At 38.7% G+C, this 18,808-nt stretch overlaps 2 protein-coding genes across 2 annotated transcripts; both read right to left on the bottom strand.

The window, feature by feature from the left end:
• On the bottom strand, window positions 1-10,721 carry stambpb (STAM binding protein b). Its single transcript, XM_056246922.1, has 10 exons — window positions 10,551-10,721; window positions 9,173-9,401; window positions 8,183-8,258; window positions 7,985-8,080; window positions 6,701-7,043; window positions 5,513-5,637; window positions 2,891-3,028; window positions 2,408-2,520; window positions 284-383; window positions 1-201 (listed from the first exon to the last, which is right to left on the bottom strand). Exons 2-10 carry the CDS (start codon window positions 9,376-9,378, stop codon window positions 145-147), a joined length of 1,254 nt encoding a protein of 417 aa, XP_056102897.1. The 5' UTR covers window positions 9,379-9,401; window positions 10,551-10,721; the 3' UTR covers window positions 1-144.
• Window positions 10,722-13,156: 2,435 nt separating this feature from the next.
• Window positions 13,157-17,571, bottom strand: tgoln2 (trans-golgi network protein 2). Its single transcript, XM_056246495.1, has 4 exons — window positions 17,567-17,571; window positions 16,727-17,516; window positions 14,976-15,059; window positions 13,157-13,832 (listed from the first exon to the last, which is right to left on the bottom strand). Exons 1-4 carry the CDS (start codon window positions 17,569-17,571, stop codon window positions 13,830-13,832), a joined length of 882 nt encoding a protein of 293 aa, XP_056102470.1. The 3' UTR covers window positions 13,157-13,829.
• Window positions 17,572-18,808: the final 1,237 nt, after the last annotated feature.

The following is an 18,808-nucleotide window of genomic DNA, read 5'->3' as shown; positions in this document are numbered from 1 at the left end:
AAAGTCGCCGCTTCAGTCAGTGCGCTCGAATTATCCCAAAAGTGCTGCTTGTAGGCAAGTGTCTGTCTCTTCAAGAAATCCCACCACCACTGAAAGCTGTGAAAACATGAGGAATAAGCTTCACGGCCGCGGCGTGCGAAGGGGTCACCGGAGGTCAAGCATCGAGACGGTGCCCTCTGTGATTATAATGTGGCTGCCACCCTGAGGGGAACAACATGCGTGTTAATGAAGGGCGTTTCCGAACGCATGCAGATGGACTGAAGGTGAAGGTTGATGTCACTACCGTAAAAAGAGGAGGTTCTTTGGGATGAGGATGAAAGCCTTTCTGAGTGCAGGTCGAGATCTCCTCCAGGCCATAGTCGGTCAGTCTGAAGTAGCCGGTCCTGTGAACACCACAACATCAGGCTGAGAGACAATGCAGTCGCGCTCACTGACAGTAGACAGTGTTTATAAAAAAGCACAAATACAATATATAGGGTATGATTTCATCCCTAGATTTAGCAGTAAACAGCGCTGCACACACGCAGACAGTATTTACATGTTTTCAAACAGTCGTTCAGATTTGTTTTATTCGCTGTGATGTTTATCTAGCCAATAGGGTGACCAGTCCCGAAATTCGAAGCTTTGTCCCGCAAGTCATAAGCAGTGTCCCACATTTGAATCTTGTCTGCATAATTTATTTCATCATCCTTTAAATTAAAAATTCTACAATAAAAAAAAATGTTAATAAGAAAACACTGAACATGCGCGGCGCAGCCATTATTATTGGTTCTAACCAGAGCGGGAAAACAAACACTGAGAAAAAACACACACACACACACACACACACACAAACGAGAAAAAAAAAAACCCGGAAAAGACGGCAACAGAAAAATTGATCTATCCGGAGCTCCCGAGAAGAAAAAGCGTCTTTGTTCGTATAATAAGGAATGGGAGAAAAAATATACATGGTTAAAACCAGTTACAGGTGACCCTAAAAAAGGAGATTGCAGTGTATGCTACCGAAGCTGCCAGATCAGACAAAAAATATAAATTCAAGATGCACTCAATCCGGTAAGAACGCATTTAATCTTTACTCTTTCCTAAAGGAATTTATGTATTTAGAAATTTTGTTTTTAGCGATTGGATTATTATTGTCACTTAATTATTTAGATTGAATGATAGACCCGTGCTGTTAAAATTTGTTTTATATTATTAGTGACGTTCACAGCGCCGGTCAGCGTCATAATATTAGCAATTTAAAGCATGTTAGTGCAAAAAGACATCTAATATAAAATCAATATTTATTAATAATAGTAGGCTAAGTTCTCTCCCTCGTGTCCCGCAAAATCAGGTCTGCTGACCTGCAACAGAGCAATAACCAGGTGGTCACCCTACTAGCCAATAGAGGATATGTGTGTGATGTCACCGTCAGCTGGTTACACACACTGAGCGGCAGAAACACTGAGCAGCAGCCCGCTGAAAACATAAAACGGGAAATAGCTTTGAGATTGACTGTATAAATAGATTTGACAAGAAATCTGAGGTGTATTTTTACAGACTGCCGAAAGCTACAGAACAGAGAAGCAAATGATCGCTGCGATTCACAGAAACAACTGGATCCAGACAGAGAAAGGCGGATTTGCAGTTATTTTGTGTCAATATGCTGGATTTAAAGGTAAAATCATACCCTATATATTGTATTGTTATATATTGTATTGACAACTCATCAATTAAATATTTACCATTGTATATTCTGCATAATTGGACGTTTTTAAATAAACACTGACAAAAATACAAGTTTTAGCGCTGGACGATATGATGATGTATATAACATTGATGTCAGTGATCACACGGATTTAGACCTATATTGTGTTTATATAAAGCGTTCAGGGGCAAATTTGCTTTATGTATTTCCCCGATGTTGAAATCAGGCACATATAAATGTCAGGAAACACGATTCCTGGCGGCATGTCAATATCCGTGGATCACTGGGTCTTTGGTAAGTTGTAAGGAACACTATATCAAGCTTTAGTTTAAACTGATAATCGTTTGTTTTACTCGTGGTTTCCTCTATTAAACCCAGTCACTCAGCAGCTCTTCTGCCACTCAGTCCGGCTGAGGGAGTGTGTTCCTGTGGGAAAGTGACCTCAATGCATACCCTCTATTAAATGAAATCACACTTTTAAAATTCCAGGTTTTCAAAGACCGCGGGAACCCTGGTTCATAAATAAAGAACCACAGTTATTTTTGAGAAAAGCCTCTATAAAATGAAATCACACTTTTAAAATTCTCTCACATATCCAGGTTTTCAAAGACCGCGGGATAAATAGAACCACAGTTATTTCGGAGAAAAGGCTGATATTGTGTATCTAATGCAGTGACATTCAGAGACTTTGAGGTGTGACTTCGGGGCCACTTCACTTACTGGTTGAATTTGGGCGAGCAGACGATGGCGATGGACTCGGGCAGCATCATCTGGTACGAGCAGTGTGTGTGCAGATCAACGCTGGACAGGAATGCGGTCTGAGTCGGGTGTGTCTGTGGAGCAGAGCTGATCGGTCACACATCTGATCTGAGAACTGTATGCCTCTGATGGACATATGGGGAAATAATCACGGAAAGATGATTACTTGCTCTTTCAGCTCAACAATAGGGAGGGGGGGGGGATTCAAACTCAATTTATAACATTACATGCTATGCTTGATATCAGTTATATATATTTTTTTTTTTCCATATATTTCTTATAAGTGCAATATTTAAAAACTGATTACAAATTGATTATTTTTGTAATATTTCTGTTGTATGTAACATTGTTTGTGTTGTGTATAATCCGACCTAATTTGGTTATACATGTTTCTAATGAGAATAAAGGTGCTGTATAAGTGGAGGAGGCGGAGCTGAGACTGACGTGTATCCAGCCCAGGGTGATGAGGTTGTGCTGGTCCTGCACCAGAAACAGCTCCTCTTCATTCTCCGTGTCACAGTAATCTGGACCGCCACACTGCTTCGGCACGATCACATGCGTCACTGTGAACGCGTTCATATTCTGCAACAGGCACACACACACACACACACGCTCTTAATACATTGTACTGGTAAAGCCTATCCAAGAATGCATGATATACTATACAAACAAAAGTATTGGGAAGAGATACTCCTCCCAAAAATGTAAATTCTCTCATTTTTTACTGCCCCAGATGTATATGACTTTCTTTCTTCAGATGAACATGTGTGTGTGCGTGAGTGTGTGCATGAACGAGTGCGTGAGCGAGTGAGTGAGTGTATGTGTGCGTGAGTGTGTGTGTGCATGAACGAGTGAGTGAGTGTGTGCGTGAGTGTATGCATGAACGAGTGAGTGAGTGTGTGCGTGAGTGTATGCATGAACGAGTGCGTGAGCGAGTGAGTGAGTGAGTGAGTGTGTGTGAGTGAGTGTGTGCGTGAACGAGTGCATAAGCGAGTGAGTGAGTGAGTGTGTGCGTGAGCGAGTGAGTGCGTGAGTGAGCGAGTGTGTGCGTGAGCGAGTGTGCATGAACGAGTGCGTGAACGAGTGAGCAAGTGTGTGAGTGTGTGCATGAGTGAGCGAGTGTGAGTGAGCGAGTGTGTGTGTGCGTGAGCGAGTGAGTGCGTGAGTGAGTGAGTGCATGAACGAGTGCGCGAGTGAGTGAGCGAGTGTGTGTGTGAGTGAGTGAGCGTGTGCGTGAGCGAGTGTGTGAGTGCGTGAGTAATTGTGTGAGAGAGTGAGTGTGTATGAGTGAGTGAGTAAGTGTGTGAGAGAATGAGTGGGTAAGTGTGTGAGAGTGAGTGAGTGTGTATGAGTGAGTGGGTAAGTGTGTGAGAGAGTGAGTGTGTGAGAGAGTGAGTGTGTATGAGTGAGTGAGTAAGTGTGTGAGAGAGTGAGTGAGTAAGTGAGTAAGTGTGTGAGAGAGTGAGTGTGTATGAGTGAGTGAGTAAGTGTGTGAGAGAGTGAGTGAGTGTGTATGAGTGAGTGGGTAAGTGTGTGAGAGAGTGAGTGTGTATGAGTGAGTGAGTAAGTGCGTGAGTAAGTGTGTGAGAGAGTGAGTGAGTAAGTGTGTGAGAGAGTGAGTGAGTAAGTGTGTGAGAGAGTGAGTGAGTGTGTATGAGTGAGTGGGTAAGTGTGTGAGAGAGTGAGTGTGTATGAGTGAGTGAGTAAGTGTGTGAGAGAGTGAGTGAGTAAGTGTGTGAGAGAGTGAGTGAGTGTGTATGAGTGAGTGAGTAAGTGTGTGAGAGAGTGAGTGTGTATGAGTGAGTGGGTAAGTGTGTGAGAGTGAGTGAGTGTGTATGAGTGAGTGAGTAAGTGTGTGAGAGAGTGAGTGTGTATGAGTGAGTGGGTAAGTGTGTAAGAGTGAGTGAGTGTGTATGAGTGAGTGAGTAAGTGTGTGAGAGAGTGAGTGAGTGTGTATGAGTGTGAGTAAGTGTGTGAGAGAGTGAGTGTGTATGACTGTGAGTGAGTAAGTGTGTGAGAGAGTGAGTGAGTAAGTGTGTGAGAGAGTGAGTGAGTAAGTGTGTGAGAGAGTGAGTGTGTATGAGTGAGTGGGTAAGTGTGTGAGAGTGAGTGAGTGTGTATGAGTGAGTGAGTAAGTGTGTGAGAGAGTGAGTGAGTAAGTGTGTGAGTAAGTGTGTGAGAGAGTGAGTGAGTAAGTGTGTGAGAGAGTGAGTGAGTAAGTGTGTGAGAGTGAGTGAGTAAGTGTGTGAGAGAGTGAGTGAGTAAGTGTGTGAGAGAGTGAGTAAGTGTGTGAGAGAGTGAGTGAGTAAGTGTGTGAGAGAGTGAGTGAGTAAGTGTGTGAGAGAGTGAGTGAGTAAGTGTGTGAGAGTGTGAGTGAGTAAGTGTGTGAGAGTGAGTGAGTGTGTATGAGTGAGTGGGTAAGTGTGTGAGAGAGTGAGTGTGTATGAGTGAGTGGGTAAGTGTGTGAGAGAGTGAGTGAGTGTGTATGAGTGAGTGAGTGGGTAAGTGTGTGAGTGTAAGTGTGTGTGTGTGAGAGAGAGAGATAAATACAATTTGTAACTTACAACAATAAACCATCGCTTCAGTCATGAGTTCACGCTTGAGGTAAATGTCAGCACATTGTGAAACTCATGCGAGAAGTGCTTCCACATCACTTCCTCCATTTCACAACACGCTTATGTCATGAATACTCAAACACGCTGATGTTTATGTCAAGTGTTATTTTCCTAAAGTGTTGCATCAAGGATTACTGTCGTGTTCGTTTTGTGTGGTTTTTGAAGTGTCAAATCTGGGGGTCCGGTACACTGGCATTAAATGGACTCGCAGCAATGGATTATTTTTCTAAAAATCTCTCCGTTCCACACAAGAAAGAAAGTCATTTACATCTGGGACCGCATGATGAGGGAAATTATGAAGTATACCTTTAACAGCCATCCATTCGAATTAAAATTTGTTGAAAACATCAAATTATCCCAAATAATCTGCAGCGTTCATAAAATTGTCAAATAATACAGGCAAAATGTAGGTGATGTTAAAGTATGAAATCCTACAGAAGGACCGTCATACCAGTCTCCCACAGAGTATCCCACAGGTTTCCACGGCTCTTATGGTGTTGCTATTGGCTATTCGCAGGAATTTGCCACAGAGTTCAGCAGGAACAGCAATCTGGCGTAAACCATCAACCATTGTAGCTGAAACACAAAGAGAAACACTGTCACAACTAGAGATGCGCCGATATGAACATTTTGGCAGATAAATCTTTACATTTGAAAGCCGATAACCGATATATTGGCCGATAAATATAAATCCAAATTTTTATCTAATTTTTGAGAGCCTGGTTACAAAACCAAAAATCTCACCTATAAAAGCCACGTCCCAAACACACAATTATAACATTCTCATGATAATTTTATGTAGCCGATATTTGTGCTGCACATGTTGCACTGAACTGTATTGTCCTTTTTTAAGTGATTCCAATCATATTTCAAGCAAATCAAAACCATCATGGCGAACAGTGCTCATTTGAAAGACAAAATCTATTATTTTTCGGCTTCAATATATCGGCTAAATTTCTTATCAGGCTGATAACGATAACAGTAAAAGTGAACATATATGGGCCGATACTGATATGGTGGCTGATATATCGTCACAACAGAAACAGAAACTATAAACATAACTATAATATTATAAATGAACATATATGGGCCGATTCCGATATGGTGGCCGATATATCGTCACAACAGAAACAGAAACTATAAACATAACGATAACATTATAAATGAACATATATCGGCCGATACCGATTTGGTGGCCGATATATGGTCACAACAGAACTATAAACATAACGATAACATTATAAATGAACATATATCGGCCGATACCGATATGGTGGGCGAAATATCGTCTCAACAGAAACTATAAACATAACGATAATATTATAAATGAACATATATCGGCCGATACCGATATGGTGGCCGATACCGATATTGTGGCCGATATATCGTCACAACAGAAACAGAAACTATAAACATAACTATAATATTATAAACGAACATATATCGGCCGATACCGATATGGTGGGCGAAATATCGTCTCAACAGAAACAGAAACTATAAACATAACTATAACATTATAAATGAAGCAGCCTGATTCTGGTGTGGCGATATATCGGCCACCGTATCGGTATCGGCCGATATATCGCCACATCAGAATCAGGCTGCTTCATGTGTAGTGAGGTTTGAGAGCGAGCCGTACTGTTGCTGCTGAGGTGACCCGGTTTCAGCGAGCGGTCAAAGGTCGGGGGGGCCGGCGGAGCGCTGTGATTGGCCAGCGGGCTCTGAGGGGGGGTGGGGGACTCTAGATAGGGCAGCGGTGGACCCTGGATCCCGGGGATGAGCAGCGTGTCCTCCTGCTGGGACGCCGGAGAGCTGATCTGGTGCCCGTGTTCTGGACGCTCCTTCTGTCGGATCATGTCCTCGAACATGCTGAACTGCTCCTGCTCTCGCTGTCTCCTCTGCATGTCCAGCACACGCTGCCTCTCCGACTCCAGCTCTCGCTGACGGGATAACTCACGCTCCAGCGCTTCTGCTTCCGCACGCTAGTGGACGACAACACGACTCGTGAGGTTAAACACACGTGCATCTAGGGCTGGGTGTCGTTTCAATTTGTTTTACATTTATACTTTTTCATTGCACATTTTATTTTAGTTCAAGAGTTTCTTTAACACTTTTTTTTTATCTTTATATATGACAAAATTGAAGATGGACAGTCCTGTTGTGCATCTAGGGTTGGGTAGCCTTTGAATTTTAGGTGACACTTTACAATAAGGTTCATTAGTTAACATTAACTAAGAATGAACAATACTTCTTCAGCATTTGTTAATCTTTGTTAATGTTAATTTCAACATTTACTTTGTTCAAATCTTGTTAACATTAGTTAATGCACTGTGAACTAACAATGAACAGCTGGATTTGTATTAACAAACATTAACAAAGATTAACAAATACAGTCACAAATGTTTTGCTCATGGTTAGTTCATGTTAGTTAATACATTAACTAATGTTTAATAAATTAACCTTATTGTAAAGTGTTACCGAATTTGAATGATTCTGATTTCAATTACTGATTTTCTTATTGTCACATGATCCTTCAGAAATCATTCTAAAATGATGATTAAAACTCAATTATTATTGGTGCTCAATTATTTATAACGGTTCCTATTGTTTAATAGTAACAATATAATCAATTTCACCTGTCAGTGGTTTTAATGTATGTGTATATAATATATCCATGTGGAATTATGGAAACTGGAAATTAAGTAAATAAATGTCTGGATGAATTATGACAAAGAGATTTCACGTAAATAATGTGACAATGCACAAAAATAATAATGGGCCTAAAGTTCGATCATGCAAAATATAACATTTGATTTCTTTCTTTTGGTTCTGAAGGTAAAATATAACTTATTCTTGACAGGTTTAAAAAAATTCCCTTTTGTTCCATGATAATGTTGACCAGCGTCAGGACAATGTGCCTCACCTTTTTGCTGATGTACTCCGCATATTCTCTCTCATATCTTCTCAGTAAATGTTTCTTCAGCAGCTCTGCTTGAGGGAAAGCCGTCTCCTTTAGCTTCTGTGTGAGGAGCCACAGCAAAACTAAGACCACTAACAAGATATGATGAGATTTTTGATCAAAACAATCATTTTCCATCTAGACTTCACAAGACTACGTTACCCGTAACATCTCCTTCTTCTCAGCAATATTAGACAGCTTATATTCTGGATGCTTAGGAAGCTTTTCAATAAAAAGCCTGCCGGGTTAAAAAGAACAGGAGTTAAACCTGTTGCAATTAAACTGAAATATTACCAATATTACTCACGCTCCCATTCCAGTTAAAGGGACACTCCACCCAGAAGTGAAAATCCCGTCATCATTTACTCACACTCATGACTTTCTTCTGCGGGGAACAGAAACATTGGGAACCAAACCACATTGACTTTCACTGTTACAGGGTTCGTACAGACACTGTAAAATCAAATTCCAGGACTTTTCAAGAACTACTTTTTTTATTTTTATTTTTTTAAGGACTACAATCAGAGATCTCATTTATCAAACAATATCTTTATTATCTTTTAAATTCTAAAGAAGGTAAATAGATCAATAAAAATAAACTAATAAAACAAAATGGTACAAATAAAGTGCAGCAGATGCAATAACTGGTAACTTTAACCATTGAAAGGATACTATAACAAAGATATCGCTTTCCTTATTCAAACTGAATATTTGCTCATGAATCGACTTGAGAATAAAAGCTGTATCATATACTTGGATATTTATATGAGCAATATCACGCTCACAGCCATGCAAAACGCCTCTTTATCTCTATCAGACGGACTGCGGCTTTAATATTGCGCGAAAAGATTGTTTTATCAATACAATTTAAATAAATTAATCCCATAAATTGAATTTCAATAATTCAAGCACTTTTCAAGTAATTCTTCATAAAAATGGCTGTTTTCAAGGACTTAAATTTCGAGGACTTCAAGTAGTTTAAACAACTTGTATGAACCTTGTTGTAAGGACCAAACAAACAAACACTGAGACATTCTCAAAACCTCCACAGAAGAAAGAAAGTTTGGAACGAGTAAATGATGACATGAACTTTCACTTTCGGGTGGAGTATCCCCCTAAAACAGCGTCCGGTTCAGAGGTCTTCTTTCTCACGTGATGTATTTGTTGTAGAGGACGAAGGCGTGCTCTGTGTTGCCCTCCTCGTCGTACACGTGTGCCATGCGGATCATCTCCATGCCCGAGCGGAAGTATCTGCGGACCGGCACTGCTTCGTTCATGTCCACCGAGCTGCCCTTCTTCGTCAAGGCCCGCACTCGCTCCTCTGGGGTGAAACTCACGTCAGCGTGGTCCAACATCATGTCCCCAATCTACGCCTTCAACCCTGTGAGGAAACATCACAGACAAAACACGATTTCTGAATGAAATATATGTGTTTATTATCACCCCAGCCACATAAACACTGTATTCAGCATCTTAAAGTGACAGTTCACTTAAAACTGGAAATTCTGTCATCATTTACTCACCCTCATGTTGTTCCAAACCTGTATGAGTGTCTTTCTTCTGCTCAACACAAATAATGATATTTTAAGGAATGTTGGAAGTCAAAACAGTTGACGGTAGCCATTGACTTCCATAGTAGGAAAACTATCCAACTATATTCTTCAAATATCTTCTTTTGTGTTCAGCAGAAGAAAGAAACTCATCCAGGTTTTGAACAACATGAGGGTGAGTAAATGATGACAGTATTTTCATTTTTGGGTGAACTATGAATGTCAGATGCATTTACATATAACGTTAGAAGTCTTAAAGGTACAGTAGCAAAACAACGAGAAGTAGTACAGTCATGTGAATTAAATGTTTTAGTGCAAGAAACATTTACTAGCATAAAGGCCCGTTCACAAGAACAACTAAAGATAACTATATTAGCGTCCAAATCAGCGGACAATATCGTACTGTTTATTCTAAGCGCGTGCTTGTCTGTCTCTTTAAACGCTCGAGCTCGTTACAGCAGGATGGATTCTGATTGGTTGTCAATATTTTTTCTCGTTTTTTCGCTGGATGAAAAAGTTATGAAAGTGATTCCAAGTTAACATGTCGTTTCTCTGTGCTTTTATCGTTATAGCTGTGGTGTGAACTCTGCTATTCTTTAATATTGAGAACGATATCTATATCTTATTATCTTTATCATCCTCGGTGTGAACGGGCCTTTATACGTTGACCAATAAAAACCCAGGTGTTAAAATATGTGTACATTCTAGAGAGGATAATAAACTACTGAGTGAGTAGTTAACTATTAACGTTACTGTGCTGCTGACAGAATGGATCAAATAAAGATGTGAAATAAAGTGTTAAACAGGTGATATTTCCCATTCAAACACTCACATTGCATAGTTTTGCGTCATATATAAAATATCCAACCCCTAAAAACGCCTTCATTCTATGTGTGGTTTGTTATTATGGTGTAATATGAATATGTGCAGCAATAAACTTAGATAGCTAACGTTAGATTTAACGCTTTAAAAAGCCTTACCCTGGTAAGAATGACAGTCAGATCACCTTCACACTAGCTGGGGAAACCCGTCCATCGCCTTCATCTGTATTTCATGAGGATAAAAGAGCGTTAAAGTAGTTTCTGTGGCTCTGTGTCCATCCTTGATCTCAAACACTCCCTCACTTCCTCTTCCTGTGTGTGTAAAGCTGATCTCAGATCAGTGTTGTCTCCCTCCACAGGCTCGGGAAGGTTTTCATGCTCGCTGACTGATCGATCATATCAGGGTGTGTCAGTTAATCTGTGACTGACTGATAAACTGTTCTTACTAAACCAGGAAGCATTCGTATATAAATCATTTATAGGATATTACAATCATTATTATTATTATTTATACTGTTTTTATTCTCATTGGTGCTGTTGTTGTTGTTATAATAATAATAATAATAATAATAATGTTACAAATAATGTTGTATTAAACGAAAGAGAATATAAAATAGAGGCATTTTGATAGCGATATTTTGATATTTGTTATAGCGTAAACATTTTGTTTAAATTACTTTTGATATTTCTTATTTAAATATTTTTTAAAGTTTCATTAATGTTAAATACTAAATAAACTATTGTATTAAAAAATTAGTTGATAATAATTGAACAACAGATTGTTGTGACCCTAGTAAAAGAGATTAATCTGAAAGGTAAAATGTTATTCTATGACTTATATACAGGCATATGAATATTTTTAATTGAAGATATGTCATAATAGCAACACTATGAATGCAAATTTAATGATTGCACTCAACTAACCTTTAGGTTTTAATCAAAGATGTCTGAAATGTATATCTTATTCATGGAAATACAGAATAATAACCCCATTAATTACAATAATTATTACTGTGCCAATTCTGGTGGACCATCTTACCCCAGTGGTTTTATTTTATCTTTTTACTTCTAAATAAAAACTGTAACTGTTACTCCACAAATCCAAAATATTGATCTGTCCACAAATCCCTCATTAACAAATATACCTTGCTATTCAACATAATTCAGTCATAGATCACTATTTTCTTAGGGACAAAAAATTGCAAACAAACCTCTTTCGACTGACTACATCTCACAAATGTTGATATTCAGATGAAATGACAAAATGTAAAAAAAAAATTGCGTAGCCATTCTGAGTAAATTATGACAGAAATTTAATTTTTGGGTGAACTGTCCCTTTTAATGCAACAAAAATCATTCATGTAGTCCCAACACAAATAAATTGAGTAAACTTCAATTTCACATGTATTTAAGTGGATTGAACACAGTGAAATTAAGTTAGGATAAAATGTAGCCTATTGAAATTGTGTTGGTTTAGCTCATTTTAAATATTAAAATAACATTTTAATAAGCGATTTTTTTTCTCAGTGTAGTTTTTAATTATATTTATTTAAGTTAAACTCAGAAAATATGGAAAAACTAGCTGAAATAGAAAGGTTTTTTTTCAGTAAATGTTTATTTCAACCAATGTTTTTTTTTTTTTCAAGTTTTAGTTTTTGTTAACAATAACCCTATATTCAGGTGACAAAGACGACTCAGAGGGGGGGGGGGGGGGGGAATCAAACCTTTATTCAATTTTCTTTTCAGTGTAGAAAGAATATCACTTGTGTAAAGGTTGCAATAGTGGTAAAAGACAGACCACAGTAAACAGGCAAGTTACACCCCATCACATTCGATACCCACATAAGAATTCAAAATAGCTCCTTCATTTCAAGAAAAATGGTTGTGCAAAGCCACTGGTTAAACGTCAAATCACAGGCTCCACAGAGAACACAGCGGGCATCACAGTAGGCACAGCGAGAGTGTGATAGCTTATAACATGGCACCCGATAACATATCCATTTCCCGTTTTTAGGATCAAGAGGTGTATGCGTACGTACGTATCTGTCCTTTTGCTACTCGTTTCTGGGCATTGTCTGGATTTGGCACAAGAATCTCGTCAGTGACTCGCTCCATGAATCAAGCACGGGTTATTACACACCAAAAAACATCTTTAAATGAATCAGTGGCTGCTGAAAAGAACAATAAATCAATGGTTTCTTCATCAGCTGAGTGGTGGGTTTACTCCAGGACAGGACGGTTTGTTTGAACACCAAAGTGAAAAGTGCAAGTTGTCAGAATCGGGGCTGAAGTATTTAAAAGGGTCGTTTTGAGACTTTTTGGAGTCTTTTTTTGCTTTAAAACATAAATTAGTGTACTTTTTTTTTGCTAAAGAAAATGTAATGTTTAACAGAAAATATAAAACACATCTCTGACACATAAACATAATATATAAATATATATTTTTTTGCTAAGCAACGATTAATCACTATTAATTACATCCAAATTAAACGTTTGAGTTTACATAATATGTGTGTGATGTATGTATATATAAATACTAACATATGCATGTATATATTTAAGAAACATTTGCATGTATATATACTACTTATACATCATTTATATTATATATATATGAATATTTCATATATAAATAACACATTTTTCTTAAATATATACATGCATGTGTGTGTATTCATTTATACAGAGTGATTATACACAGTACACACACATATATTATGTAAACACAAACTTTTATTTAGGATGCGATTAATCGTTCGATAAATTTGTTGTGGGACCAGTGAAAAGAGCAAGTGTGAATCTGAACTGAAAATATCCTTATTGTTGAGCCGTGCGAAGATGATTCATCATTCTTAGTGTGCAGAATATCTGTAACGCATATTAATAACTCCTTTACTAATGTACACCGACAGAAAGTGCAATTCACACGCCCTAGAAATGTGTGATCAGCTTCAAGAACTCGTACAGCACAATTCTGATTAAAAAAATCAATCATTCCCAGTTACCCATAAAACATCAACAACCAACACACTCTCAAAAATATACATACAGTTTCCTTCTGTATTACACAACTCGCCCAGCAATAAATCGAGAAAAGAAAAAACAAACAAGGAAACTCAACCAAAAAGGCTCGGGAATTAAATAGAAAGAGAGGTCACAGATTGAACCAACATCTACAGTATGTACCGGTATAATGGATTTGATTTATGTATTTGTAACAGTAAATGAATGAAGATCAGTTATCATAGCTCTGTGTTTCCAACATACCTGACATGCTATGAGCGGATGAAGACGAGTCACGTCTAGATGAGTCAGTGAGGATCTGCTGTACAGCGTTCATGAGCGTTAATATACGCCGCATTATTAATAATTCAAGTTTCAAGATCACAGTTCAAATATTTCGATTCATCCCCTGCTGACTCGTCTGACTGGACTTTCTCACTGGAAAACAGAATAAAAAACAAACAAAATTTCATTTTTCAATTGAAGAAAATGTACAATTTACAATGAGGTAAAAAATAAAAATCTACATTACAGGTGTAACTCGAAAAATGAGAATATCGTGCAAAAGTTCAGTAATTCAACCTAAAAGGTGAAACTAATATATTATATAGACTCATTACATGCAAAGTGAGATATTTCAAGCCTTTATTTGTTATCATTTTGATGATTATGGCTTACAGATTATGAAAACCCCAAATTCAAAATTAGAATATTGTGAAAAGGTTGTCATATCTGTAAGCCATAATCATCCAAAATTATAACAAATAAAGGCTTGAAATATCTCACTTTGCATGTAATGAGTCTATATAATATATTAGTTTCACCTTTACTTTTGCACGATATTCTCATTTTTCGAGTTACACCTGTAATAGTTACTTTTTTAGACAGTTTTATTTGATTGACTCTGATCAGTCACATAAGCATAATCAGACTGTTGTTGTTATGATTTCATTTGAACCATATAATATGTTGCCGTTCTTAATTAGGTAACATTATGCGTTTTATATACGTGCCATAGCCGAGTTAAACATGCATTCGGGTTAAATGAAAAACAAGAGCATCCATGATAAAGATAAGGAAAAATTGTTTTAAAATGTAGTTTACAACACATACTAAACTTAAGATTTTTTTTTTTTCATTTTCAAAAAAAAAAATTATATTTAAAATTCTCAAAAAAACAAAACAAAAAGGTCTCCATAAATGTCCACTCCGTGCTGTGAAAGTTTCTAAACATATTTTTCAAAATAAAACATTATTTTTTACAAATATTATTACGTTTTGGGAAGTCACACCACAACATTTTTACAGAAACTTCCACCATGAAAAAAAAAGAAAAAGTAATAGCTACTTTTTGCGAGTCAAAATTGCAAGATATAAACTCGCAATTATAAAAATACTATATTTTTAATTACATACTATACATACATAAATTATTACATTAGTAATTACATACATACATGCTAATTCATGCTAGCAACATGATAATTCATCTAGTTTATACATATCAGTGGTAGAAACATGTTTTCCAGTCATCACACATATATGAAAGTAATTATTGAATAAATGAGCATCGCTACTCACATGCTGGTCGAGTTTTTGGTAATCCGATGTTTTGGGTCTCCGTGAGCCTCTTGACCTCCGACCCTCAACGACAAAAGCAATGATCTATAGGAGAGGGTGAAAGGAATAATGGTCACTGGGTATTAAAGCAACACCAAGGAACTTTTCCTCAGCGGTCGCCCTACAGGTTGGAAGCGGAATTGTCCATTACCGCTGTCGTAAATAGTTTAGCCTACGGTCGCACGCGCACGCTCGCTGTTTATCCAGCGCCGGCTTTGGAATATCCGTTTCAGTATCCGTTTTTTCTGTTACCCGTTGACTAGCGTTGTATGATCACGCTCTTATTAATGTGAATGCTTTTAAGACTAAAGAGACCACGCTGTAAGTCCTGCCTATTACACACACACACAAACAGAAAAGACATGCGTCAGTATCGAGTTCTCTTTTGGACTTGAACAAACCGTAACACACACAAATTATGCCAAAATGTCGGATTTGTCGAGTGTTCTCATAAGAGCAGTCTTAAATGATTTAAATAAAGTCTTAAATGAACGTAGAGATTTGTGAGAAAATGGGAGTGTCAGATCGCGTCTCTGTCAGCAGCGGCTGGTCTTAAAGTGTCATTAAAGTTAATCAAAGAACAAAGGTAAGAGAGTAAATGACTCACTCAGACCCGGCGCCAGGAGGATTATTACACCGGCAGCCTAATAATCATGAATGCACTGCTATCTTTAACACATCTCCGGCGAACGGCTTCTTCACGCAAAAGAAAAACTCTTCATGAAGCGCAGTGAAATTCAGCGACCTATGGCGTTTCCTGATGGATCGAGGTTGTTCGTTAACTTAATTTTATACGTGCAACTCACGTAGCCATATGACACTGACAACGTGCTGACAGACAGGACCGAGCAGGTAATATTTAATATGAAACAAAGTCTCAACTTTCAAATTTGGTCAGTCGAAGAAAATTAAACAATAGGCCTACCGTTTTGTGGCTCTAACGTGTCGTGAGAGATTGCCTCAGTTAAAGACAAGTTCAAATCCACCAACGCTAATGTATATAAGTGAAAGTGAAGTGCACACTGCTGCACCAGCTTTTTATAAGCGATGTAAAAAAAATTAGTTTCGTTTTCAAATGAGCGGCAATTCAGCGCACAATAACAAAACAGTGTTGCTCCGCAAGACCACCATTATTCATGCCCGTGCAAACGCGCGCATTTTACATGTGCCTTTAAATTAGCGATTTAAAAGCCCCCGCCGGTGATACCGGTATTACCGGTGTTGTAACACGTCGATTAACCGGTGTGAAAAAATCCTCACCGTCACATCCCTAACGGGGGGGGTGGCGGGTTGACTAGCTTTCGTGAGGCACACTCGCAAGGTCTCTCGCTCTCTCCCTCTCTGCCGTGCTCGCGCTATGTATGTTATGCGCGCAGTTTTTCTGTCTCGCATGCGCGCTCTAGATTCTGGCAGATTTGAACTTATTTGCGGGCATCAGGGAGACGCTATCAAGTGGTGGGGGAAGTGACGTATGCCGTAAAGCAGTCGAGTTTTGTAGTTCTTTTTGTGCTCGGGTTACTACCCGAAACCTGAAGTTACATAGTGCGAGTAAAAGCGATACAGACCACGTCATGGCAGACGTGTCATTCAACCTATTGTAAGTCGATGTACCATCACAAGGGTTTTGGAAATATATTATGAAGGTTGAAAAGTTACATAGTGTTGCTTTAAAAGCAGCAGTAAACGCTCTCGATGAGGAAAGGCTCACTAACCTTGCGCTTGTTGTGACTGGCGATATAAAGCACCGCCACCAGAATGATGGCCGCCACCAGATAGGCGAAGAAGTGGCTGCTCTCTGCGCTCTCCTCGAACTCGATATCATCCTTTGCTTTTCGGTTCTTTTCCAGGTTCTTGTGGTCAGATTTATCCAGTTCATCTGAAAGAACATCACCAGTATCAGGATTGCCACCGTCACCCACATCTGGCTCAGCGTCATCTTCAGTTTGTCCCTCTTGGCTGCCCGTAGGAGCCTCAGATTCGGTCTTGTTGTCGTCATCCTCTTCAACAGAGTTGGTTTTAAAATCATCATCATCATCATCATCTGTGTTCTGCTCTTCATCAACAGTTTCTTTTCCCCCTGCTTTATCAGGTGTGTTGGGCTTCTCGTCTGTTTTAGCATCGTGTGGTTCATCTTCAGCAGGTTTAGAGGCTGTTGGTTCTCCCTCTCCAGGAGTCTTCTCTTTTATGTCTTTCTCTGATTCATCTTCACCAGGATCAGGGTTGTTTTGTTCACCAGTTGCTTTATTCTGCTCAGCTGTGGTGTGCATCTCTCCTTCACTTCCGACTTCATTTGTGGCTTTTCCTTCAGCCGCTTCCGCAGGTTTGCCAACAGGTTCAGGTGTGTTTTTCTCCACCTCTTTAACTTCTGAACCCTCTTCAGGCGTTATAGGGGCTGTTACCTCATTTTTAACCGGTTCATTGTTGTCAGGAGAGGTCTCTGCATTATCTGGATCAAGTTTGTCCGGTTGAGCATCTGAAGCTGTTTTAGGTGCTGGATCTTTACTATCGTCAGCAGCATTATTTGGTGTCAGTGGAAGCTCATTGCCATTTGCCCCATTTATATCTGCGTCCTGTAAAGTAGTGCTTTTATTCTCTGTGACATCAGGTTCATCATCTACCAATGGTTTTGAGAAAACTGAAAAATACCACAAGAGAGAGAGAGAGAGAATCACAATCAAATCTTGGGCCTAGCACGCCGTTTAAGCCTATAGCATCATCAAGACACCCAATGAGGGAATATCTTTTGGATGAATGGTGAATTCTTCACACTTGTAGAATAAAGCCAATTGAATCACTGAAAGCTGTTTTGGAGTTATAAAACATAACTAAGACACTTCATGTTGCTTTTTCTTTTAATTTGCGACTTTTAAGTCTGTGATTTTTAACTGATTTACTAAGAAATACATGATGACTTCCCTGTTGAAAACCCTCCCAGCTAATATATATTACAAATATTTTTAAATATATATATATATATATCGTACTGTTTATTCTAAGCGCGTGCTTGTCAGCCGCTTTAAATGCTTGAGCACGTAACAGCAGGATGGATTCTGATTGGCTGTCAATGTTTTTATCGTTCATCAATCGTTATGAAAGTGATCCCAACGATATCGTTTCTCTATATCGTTATAGCTGTGGTGTGAACTCTGCTATTCTTTAACGATTTTCAGAACTATATATTTAGTTATCTTAAGCATAAATGGTCTTAAGCTGGTTTAAGATGATTTTTTTTTAAAACTGGGAGACCAGCTAAGAGCAGCCAAGCTGGTTTTGGTGTTTTTTTTAGCAGGGTTCCCGCAGGCAATATTAAACACGTCGCAAGTTTGCAGTGTGTAAACAATGCCCTCAAACAGGAACTCAAGACACTCCTTTACATAATTTACACTAACAGGAATGTGGTTTAACCAGTGACACTCTTGACCACCTTTGCAACAAAACTTGCTGTCAGGATTTGTAAACGTGGAAAGAAATTCGCATTTAAGATGACTAAAAATGAGCTAACATGCATAGTAATCGCACAGATTTCTGAACACAGTGAAATGATTCTCAAGTAAACACGTCACGAGCTAACACGTAAACACGTCAATCTCACAAACATCATCTGACAAGCAGTATGAGTAGAGGAACACACTAACTTACCCAGAGACAAGCAGAGGACAACTGAACACAGGGCTGTTAAGCGCAGCATGGCTTCATTCAGTGATACTGTAATTCAGAGGCACGAGACTCAACTGAATGATGACAGTGAGTGAAAGCCAACGCACTTCCGGTTCAGAGCAGAGAGCGACTTCCGT

Source organism: Rhinichthys klamathensis, unplaced genomic scaffold, assembly GCF_029890125.1.
Source record: "Rhinichthys klamathensis goyatoka isolate OS25496 unplaced genomic scaffold, OSU_Roscu_1.1 h1tg000040l_1, whole genome shotgun sequence".
NCBI lineage: Eukaryota > Metazoa > Chordata > Actinopteri > Cypriniformes > Leuciscidae > Rhinichthys > Rhinichthys klamathensis.
Note: the sequence above shows the minus strand (reverse complement) of the source record. Positions and strands in the feature narration are given on the sequence as shown.